This window comes from Rhamphochromis longiceps, linkage group LG3 (genome assembly GCF_057381845.1).
Source record: "Rhamphochromis longiceps isolate RC_006_pf linkage group LG3, R_longiceps_female_GT1.1, whole genome shotgun sequence".
In the NCBI taxonomy this organism is placed as follows: Eukaryota; Metazoa; Chordata; class Actinopteri; order Cichliformes; family Cichlidae; genus Rhamphochromis; species Rhamphochromis longiceps.
In genome coordinates this window covers 52,919,189-52,929,336 of record NC_140559.1, presented here as the reverse complement: position 1 = coordinate 52,929,336, position 10,148 = coordinate 52,919,189, and the positions used below count along the sequence as shown (strand labels likewise).

Here is a 10,148-nt window from a genome sequence, read left to right as displayed (position 1 = left end):
TCACCCATTATTTTTCAGGTGGATTGGGAGCAATAATTACCCTGTAATTTTAATTCATTTGTAATTTTAAAAAATCTTTCTATAAATCAGATGCTATATTTGATGCAGCTCTTGCTTTCCATAAAAAATATAAAATTGTTGGTCCAAACTGACAATTTAACACAATTTATGTTTTAGTACATTTTTTGTGCTCATTTCAAGTGGTTTGACCCTGTGAACCAGGAGGTGGATTAATGTCTTTTAAAGAAACTGCTGCTGAAAAAAGTGTTTTTTCCAAGCGATCCTTTCATTTAATTATTATTTTTATTTTATATATTTGCTATTCAGCCTATATGGTATACCTGTATATTTGTGCATATGGCAGTTGTGGGGCTTTGTAGTATTTGTATTTATCATGGATCAAATAATATATTGAACAAGGAAACTAATAATAAAAATTATATTAAAATCGGTTTTATGCTTTTAAAAAAATACTGTCCTGATTGAGTTTTAAATTTTTTTTATTTTATAATACAGTACAATTTTCAAGCAGTTCAGCTCACTCATTCATATGCTGTTACACAACATATGAATATTTGTTTGGGGTCTATTAGCAGAATTATGCAAATTCTGTAATATATAGCTGGATGTGCTTCTTGACACCAGGCAAGGCAGATGACTGCTCGGGGCACCGGGTGCCTGGTAGTGCCCTGAGGGCTGAGAAACCTTAAACTATGCAGTGGCATCTGGACCTTCAACGGATCCACTTGTTCACAGAAGCCTCGACAGAAATAGTCTCACTGCGATAAAACAAAAGGCAGTCAACATCCAAAGAAGAGCTTTGAATGTCCTTCAAGAAGCCTGGAGAACTTTTCCTGAAGATTACTGAAAATAATGTCGAGAAAGCTGCCTAAGAGAGTTCAGGCTGTGACTTTCAATAACTGTACAAACTCTATTTTTGGTATTTATATCCTCATATGTTTGCAAACCTTTCAGTAAACCAGTGCATCTATTCCTCTTGTTTCTGTCAAAGCATAACAGAATGAGGAGTTACTTTTGCACAGCACTCTATAGTATTAACACTGCATAACCAGACAACCTGGTCTTGGTCACTGTTGCTAAAATAAACAAGGTCTCTGCTGTAGTAATGTTTTCCTTGTTGTTTTAGAGGACTGCTGTTGGTGCTGTCAGACTACTCATAACATAATGGTGATGAATGCTGGTTGGAGGGGCCCCAACAGACTCCACAATGCCCACTGTGCACAGCTAACAACTGTAGACTGCTCTAATAAAAAGCTCCAAAATGCTGTTGAATGTCGGTTAACCAGCGCGCGTCTCTAACAGCACCACAGCCTCCCTGATAGCAAATGTAAAGCAGAGCATCAATGCTGCCCTGACCCACACTGTAAACTCTGTGTGTGTGTCTTTATCCCGGAAGATGACTGGGTGAACTCACCTGATACACCACATAGGGGACAAGGGTGTAATGTAAAGCAAAGGACGCATGCGCAGTTACAGCACTTACTGCACTGTAGTCTCTATGAGACAAAATAGGCTTGTGTGTGTTTATGGGGAGAAAATCAGTGTGTGTGTGACTTTGAGAAACAGATGAAAGGCGCGGATAAATGCGCCTTTAAATGCACGTGCGTGTGTGCTTACACGAGAGAGTGAGCGCGAGCAAGTGGCTGAGCGGGCTGAAGAACAATGGATGGGACTTGATCCTCAAAGCCAGCTTCACCTCAAATAGGAGGAGAGCAAAATGGGGGAAAAGGGAGGGGGAGGAATGGGGGGGGGAGGCGGTGAGCGTCAAAGCGGTGCACTGATGGAGGATAGGAGGGGATATTTCTTTACTGGATGAAACGGCAGTGAGAAAGCCAAAGGTGGTGCGGCAAGAGCAGGAACGCCGATGAAACACCTGCTTATAATCGAGCGGCTTTAAAAAGCCAGGGCCGGCCACGCGTAAATAAAGGCAAATAAATAAATAACTCCATCATATAGCGTCATCCGCAGCTCACTCCTCTCTCTCCTTGCACCACCTCAAGGCTGAGGAACCTGCGTCAAGACGCGGAGAGTGAGACGAGGCAGCATCTGCTCAGCGCTTTCAAAATAAAATCTTTATTTTTTATTTTTATTTTTTTGCTGGCTGAGCCTGTACTCCGCAGTGAAAAATGCCAGAGAAGATTCATCATAGCTGACCGCCTTAGTGCTTAGTGCCTGTACACGAAAAGAAGTTAAACATGTTGGATTTTCTCTGTTAACCATGAAAGTATCTGTGTAGAACAGAACGAGTAAGAAGTTCTTTCTGCGCATCCATTATACTTATAAAGAAAGAATTCCTGAGCTCAGTTTTTATTTGGTACATCTTGCTGTTGTTGTCTAGACTGAACTAGAGAAATCAAAAAGAGACTTTCAACCTTGCTTTCATCTCTACCTGCACGTTAATGCTTCAGTCCAATAGCACTGCAGTTACCAAAGTAACCAGGCTTATTGACATCCATGATGATCCTGAGGAGCTGTCTTAAGGGGTTGCCGTATTAAAATCTATTTAGATCTCTGAAGTTTCCTTTTTTGTGACTACACAGAAGCCCTTAGGCTCCACCAGTAACCCTCACAGGCTAAAACAGCTTTTAGGTCTGAAAAGTTAAGCCACAATTGCTCTCACAATTACTCCTCTGGTTGTAAAGCAGAAGTACAGTTGTTTAGAATTACCTGGGACCAGGGACTAGAGGTCAAGGCCACTAGTTTCCAGTCTTATTTATTAAAGGGTGACGTTCATTTTATAAATTATGGTCACAGTTAAGGCATTTAGAAAAGTTTTGTGAAAATATATCGTTAATCAAAAAGATTTTTGGGATTCACTTATCATTAATACAGCCGTTCACACTGACCGAGTAATTTTGCTGGATGAATTTGCAGCATTTAATTTTTGAACAAAGCTCAACTTCCAGATCCAGACACACAGATTTAACCAATCAGATCACTGCATTTGGCAACAAGTGCACTTGTACTTCTTGTAGCGTGCACCGGTACAACATACACAACTATATGGAAATAGCAAAATAATACTACTGGATGCTGCAGAGTCTCAAAGCACCTTAACGGCGAGCATTAATAAAAGTGACTGTGTGATGATGTTGCGGCGCTGGTGTACTGGCCTTATTGGCCATTATTATTGTTACTCTTTATTCTTTTGTGATTTTCAAGTAGCTGCTGATATAGAATAGGAAACGTCACTGACAAAAAGTGACGTCAGTTTGTCTACTATCATCTTTTATGTACAGTCTATGAAAAGGGGCTTGATTTCCGCAATCCAGACACACGCTTGCACAGGTAGCCTATTTTATTTTGAAAGTCATGAAGCTTCATTTCCGGTATGTTTCCGACTCATCGCGTGCATGTTGACGCAGCTCATTGAGTCGCTGTAGGACAACCGGATAACGGGAACGGAGAAGGGGGTACAGGAGGAAAAAAAAAAAAAAAACCGCGTCAGTGTGTCAGACGCAGACGGTTTTGCTATTGTATAACACAGGCCTTCAGCTTTTCCTCTGCCGGCTGCCCCTGCGCGGAGGAGCGGCCTCTTTTTTCTTTCATTTACCTTTTTTCCCTGTCCTCTGACCGCGGAGGGAGACGCCGAGCGGAGCTGCGGGGCTCGCCGTTACATCGGAGGACCTGCACATGTCGGTGCGGTGAGGGACCGCTTGTTTCCCCGCCCTGATACGGTTGAAGGAAGGCAGGAGGAGGAGGAGGCTGAGTGGACTATAACATCTTTAGCCTTCAAAGAAATCAAAGAAAAAAAAAGAAATATCAGGTTTTAACGGTTTAAAGAAGGACCCATTACAGAGGGGGGGAAACGAGGCAGGAGGACAACAGTGATGCCGCAGCTGAAGTGGGCCCAGATTGATGATTTTATGATATCATCATTCACCGCCAGGACCGAGCACTGATTTTTATTGATAAAAAAAATCGAGGAGAAGAAGCTGTGAAGTGGCACGGAGGGCGTTTGTTTGCGTCTGATCCGGATAAACAGGAGGTGCTTTTTGTCTTTATTTTTTAAGCCTATCAGGAGCTCAGCTGCTTGATATCATACAGCAAATAAACATCCAAATCCAGGCTGATGACTTAGGCGGTGTGTGACGCCAATACAGCAGCAGCAGCAGCAGCAGCAGCAGAGGCGTGTGTGTGTCTGTGTGTGTGTGAGGAGGAGACGCGCCTGTCTGAGCATCATCTGGTAGCTGTTCCAAGCTACTCCTGCACGGCGATGATACACAAGCGATTCTTTTCATCTGTGTGTGAAAAGCTGAAGCTTCGAGGATGATGATGACGATGACGAAGATGCCATTTCCAGTCCGGCTCTGATAGAGACAACGAGGCGCGCAGCACGTGACTGGACCCCTAGAAAATCTAGCTCTCTCTCACCTCTCCTCACCTCTCCTCCGCCTCTGCACCTTTCTCCCCCATCCATACTTTCTATCTCTCACCCCTCTCCTCCTCCTCCCTCCTCCTCCTCCACCACCACCACCACCCCTGGAGCCGCTTTTTTTTTTTATTCTGATCAGTTGATAATCCATCTGTGATTCAGATAGCCACCCACTCCCCCCCCCCCCTCCACCCTCATCCTCTGCTTTATTCAGCCTTACATCCTCTTAATAAACATTCCCCCTCGTTACACACTCACTCGCAAAAGCATCCACACCACCTCCACCTCCAGCCATCATGGAGACGACCAAGCTGCCTCCGTCCAGCCCGTCCTCGCCGACCACCAGCTTCTCGGTGCCGTCCGCGGAGAAGGTGGATGGCTTCCCACGAAGGTCCATGCGCAGGGCCCGACAGAGGAGGTCCCACAGCTCCTCTCAGTTCCGCTACCAGAGCTCCCAGGTGGAGCTCACCCCGCTGCCCCTGCTCAAAGGTGAGGCTCTGATTCCCCCAAAGCAGCCACAGATCAATGTGAGAAACAACAGCTGGAACATGTGACACTGAGAAAGCTGTGACAGTAAAAGGTCACAGTCAACTCTCTGTGTTTGCCTTCTTTGCTCACCTACATGACTAAAACACAACACACACACTTATCCACTGACTGGTTTCCACTTAAACATGCTCTCCTCTCAGTCCTTGTCAGGTCTGACAGGCGGAGGTGACGGTGGTGGATTTGGTTTATTTAACAGATCTGCTGCCTGTCTTCTTTTGGATATGTAAAAGGTAGGGGTGCAACGATACACAAAATTCACGGTTCGGTTCGGTTCGATACTTTGGTGTCACGGTTCGATATTTTTTCGATACAAAAAAAATGTTCATGCCTTTTTAATTTGTCATTTATTAAAATTATAAATATATATTTTAACTCAAAAGTACAGTTTTTAAATTTAACCCTAACCCTTGTGCGTGTTTTTTATTTTGACAGCGAATGCGCACCTGCGGACCACTTATGTGCAGCCCTGGTTATATAGCTCGTCATATTGCAGCCACAGAAATTCTTTTGTCCATGAAACCATAAAGCTGCACTTTCTTTTTGCCTTATAGTCTGATTTGTCATAACTTCTCCGTTTTGTGGTAAGCTTTTCTTTGGCTGTCACTTCTTCGCCCTGACCTGTCTTATTTGGCTCAGCAGAACTAAAATATATATCTGTCTGTGAAGGTCATCGTAGTCAAATATATATCCTGCTGCTTTTACACGCGCACTCACATAAGCTCAGCGATTCTCTGCGCGATCAACCTCTCACATGTTTAAGCTTGCTGCGGGAGATTTCACTTGTCATGTTTGCATAGTAAGCTACCAATTAATAAGACGATGTCAGAGGAATTGGTGCACAAATTATCATCACTCACAGATCAGTGCTGTCATTGCAAAGTGAAAGCAAAAAAACAAGCGCAAATTCAAACGCGATTTCAATATGTCACATATTGACAGTGGCTCACCGATGCCAATGACATAATTACCCAGCTACATTTCTGAAAGAATGCAAAAGCATTGACATATATTTTTCCTTCCTACAATAGCCCGACGGGCAGGGCAGAGATAGATTTTGGTAGCCCGACTGAAAAGATCGCTAGCTCCAGGACGTCGGGCTAGCGATATTGCAAGCCTTGTATCTGATTGAGGAATCACTCATCTTTGGAAAAGAGAGTTTATTACAGAGAAATGTCTCTTTCCAAAAATTTGCTTGTTTTTTTTCTGCTTCCACTTGTCTTTGCACTAGGATGATGTCGGAGTAAATGTGAAGTCATATTCGTTGTGTTCCCACTAGTGCTTTCAGGTTAATCTCGTTGAAATGACCTTAACGCCACAACACGGCAAATCTCCGTTAACGAGCTACCGCCGATCGCCCCGTGCATGGGGCTAGACGGCCAACACGTTAACGAGCTAACTGCGCTAACACACTAGTTCCCACCCATGTAATTGAGCATTGCATGGCACATCCAACATACTGTTTTACTTTAGTCCATGACTCGCTTCCTTCAGGGTCATACGTCACATGAAAACCAAAATAATTCCAAACGCCAGATCTGAATGAGGGTGGGGGAGGTCCATGTTACAAGGAGAGCTTAACTTCTGTCTCGCTAGCTTGCCCTGCGCTCTTCCTTCTGACGATGCTGTCTGTGTTGAGCGCTCAGTGAATCTGCGTTCGACTACTCCGCCTAGGCTGCACTGTCAGGCCTAGGCGGAGTAGTCGAACGCAGATTCACTGAGCGCTCAACACAGACAGCATCGTCAGAAGGAAAGTTGATAAAATAAATTAAAAATTTAGTATTGTTCGATACATATGCGTACCGAACCGAAAGCACTGTATCGAACGGTTCAATATCGATACGAATATCGTTGCACCCCTAGTAAAAGGCCTGTTGTTGTTGTTTTTGCTGTTGTTGTTATTCTTCTTCTCCTCTGTGCTGGGACAAACAGTCCTTTTCATTAGCAGTTAATAGATTAACATGTGTCATGCATATTTCCCCCCTCCTGTCAAATGTCGGAAACAAGTGAAAAAATGACCATCGCAGTATTTCACAGCCAAATAATAACAGAATCAGTTTAAGGTCCTTTTAAAGCAGCAGTGAATTTTTGCAGTGGAGGAGCAGAAGTAGTCCGTGCATTGAATCATCGTTGCATTTCTGTCCTTTAGGTGGTTTTGAGATGTGACTGTTTCTCAGTCAGGTGACAGTGAAGTGTCTGTTTTTTTGTTTGAGACGAGCTCTCATCAGACCGTATGCTTCCTTTTGAGCTTTTTTATAATTTGTCTTTTGTTTTCTTGAAGATGAATTGCTTGCATGGAGTCACTTCATTTGCATTGACCACTTTCACCCACACTAAGCAAACCCATCCAACATGTGCTTGTCTTCTTGATTGGCTGATAGTGGGGTGGGGCGGGGGGGATGAGAGAAGAGTCTCTCCATCATGAGGCCTCTCCCCTTGACGGTCACTGTCAGTAAGACTGCCTCGGTGAATAGACCTCGGGTTGTAAAATCTGTGAAACGCCAAAGATGTTGACATTCAGGCTGGTGCAGCATCCACCATGAAGGCAGGCAGAGCTGCGCTATTTGCAGGTCTGTCGTTGCCATAGCTGTAATCCCAGAGCTGCAGTTACTACACAGAGGCCAATTTGATCTGTGCAGGCGTGTTGTGGCCTTTTAGATTCAAGCCCCGGGGATGCAAATGCACCACCCTGCATATTCTGTATATTCTACCTGCCTGGGTGAAGCCTCCTGGTTAAGCCACTAGGCATGGCCTGCTTTACGTGTGCATTAATGTTTGCGGTGGCTAAAGATTGTTTCTGTTTATCTTTTATAATGAAGATTTGTTTCTTAGCCCAGCCTGGAATTGGTGCATCCCAACATCATACTGTGGAAAACCTGTGATTGGAATAGCTAAATGAATATGCAGTGGACTGTAAAGTAAAACAAAGATAGTAAAGTGAAGTAAATGCATGGATTCATGGATGATAGAATTTTCTGAATCCAGCTGTCAGCTCTGAGCTTTAGCTGTTTGAATGTCTTTGGTTTGTGGATGCTTGGTTTTGTTCTTGAACAGTAACGGGCGTAAAAAGAGTTCACTGACATTATGGCTTTTCTATAAACGTGCTGCAGCATTGATTTCATGCACAGGTTCTTTAACAGCAGATATTTTCTTGCTAGGCTTTGTGTTTAGGCAGCGAGTACACGTTAGAGCTGGCCAGATCAATAAATTTGTACTTTGCTTCACTCAGTCAACAAACCCCATCGCTTCATGTTCCGTCCTTTTTATATACGTTCTTGCTCTTCTCTGGCTTCGTGGCTTTACTCCTGTCTCTCTCGTTTGCGTGTACAGTACAAAAGCAGGTTGCATGTGCTCGTGTGTCCTTCTGACCCTTCTTTATAAGGTTACTCCCCCTTTCACTTAGCCTGCAATCTCTTCCCATTAACCCTCTGAAAAGAAGACCTCTGTGCTTTCAGAGGAGGCGTGAGCTGTGTGCGCCTGCGTTTTAACTTCTTCTGAAGCACGTGAGCGAGGGGTGTGTGCAGCAAGGTGATAAGAGGTTTCTACCGCATCAGTACAGCGCCTTTGGTTGAGGTGGGTCTCTGCACATGTCCTGTAGAAGTCCCAGTTACTGGACTACTGCTGCTGCACTGTTTCTGGACCCCCTTGAGGAACTGATAGTAAGATTCTGCAGCAGGAGAAGCATCTGGTGTGGGGAAGTCTCTAACGGGAAGTATGTAGGCCAAGTGTAGACAGACTTGTGGGTGTTTTTCCCTCCAGGGAGTCACATTCTCTTTGTTAATTTGAACTCCTCCTCCTGCTTCTTGCACTCGAAGCTCTGAGCAAAGCTTCATCTCATTCTTGTGACATGACAGAAATGAAACTGGAAGACCTGACATTTAACAGCAAACTAGAATATATCATAGAAATACACATTTTTAGCAGTGTTTAAGCTGAGCAACAGTCAACTATTCTGGCTCACACAGAAAGCCCCCAGGTTGGATTCAAACCTAGGCCCTTCTTGCTGTGGGGCAACAGCGCTAACCTTCCCGCCTCTGTGGCTGTTTCTGTGTTAGTTTTGTAACAGTCTGTTTGTCCAGGGTGTCCTTCACCTCTCGCCCTGTGGCATCTGGGGTAGGCTCAAGCACCCCCACAACCCTGATTTGGATCAGTGGAATGGATGGATGGCTTAGAGCAGAAATATAGAGAACCAAGGACTTTTTTAAAACATGTGCTTGATTTTGCTTCAAAACAACTTATTTGCACATGGAACCGTATATTTTCACTAAAAGCTCTCAGTAGCTTAAAGCCAACTCTCTCGTTAGTGGTATTCAAAAGGCATTGCAGTGAAAAGTGAGTCACTAAATGTAAAATAGCAAACATACAAAAGGGAGGTTTTGGGAAATTTGAATGAAAAACAACATTTTCAACTGAGTTCAGAGATTATGAATGACTGGACAGCAGGAATGATCTAACAGCGTGTCTTTTTCAGGTCAGAAGCCTTAAACAGGCCAGTCCTCTGGTCTCTTCCGATCCACGATCTGTAGTATTATCGTGTAAAGTTCCTCAAGCTGTTAGCTGATCTCTGAGAGGTTCATTTCCTCACTGACCATATTAATGGTCCCTTTTAGCATGGAATCCATTCATAGCTTTGCGATCTGAGTAGCCTGTGAAATATATCTGTCTTAAAAATATCTTTTTTTGTGGGTTAGACGAAGACAAAGTTCAGTCCAGAATCAATGCAGATCTCTAAGAACAGCAAGTGTAGCGAGGTGGACAGCAAATGTCTAGAAGTTGAGTTGTATTTGGACTTTTATTGAGTCACGTGGGATGGAGGGAAATGATTATCACAGTTATTTTGATCAATATCAATCACTAAATATAGTGCAAAAATGCTTTTACTTCACTGTCATGTAAACTGTTTGCACATTTGCTGCACCATTCCTTTGCAGCAGAATAAATTTGCTCCTCTTTATTTATCTAAATTCAGAGCATCTCATTGAAGAAAAGTATGAAATATAAATTGTACCAAAGCTTAATGCAAAATTAAATCAACAGAGCTGCTTCACTTTAACACTGTGCTGCAGCCCTGTGAGTTTATCTTTGCAGACGAATGTGTGTTTGTGCGTCTCCTAGAAGCAAAATACATTCGTGGTGCCTGCAGGATGAATGTAAATAAAATAAACTTGAAACTTGTGTATGCCTTTCCACTTCTCCTGTGATCTTT

General features: G+C 43.5%; 1 protein-coding gene across 1 annotated transcript in view; it reads left to right on the top strand.

Moving 5' to 3' along the window:
- Positions 1-3,409: 3,409 nt before the first annotated feature.
- ppp2r5b (protein phosphatase 2, regulatory subunit B', beta) overlaps positions 3,410-10,148 on the top strand; it is a 53,246-nt gene continuing 46,507 nt past the window's right edge. Inside the window, exon 1 of the mRNA XM_085400325.1 lies at positions 3,410-4,885. Coding sequence (XP_085256451.1) covers positions 4,693-4,885 — 193 coding nt within the window. The 5' untranslated portion in view covers positions 3,410-4,692. The remainder of the gene's footprint in view (positions 4,886-10,148) is intronic.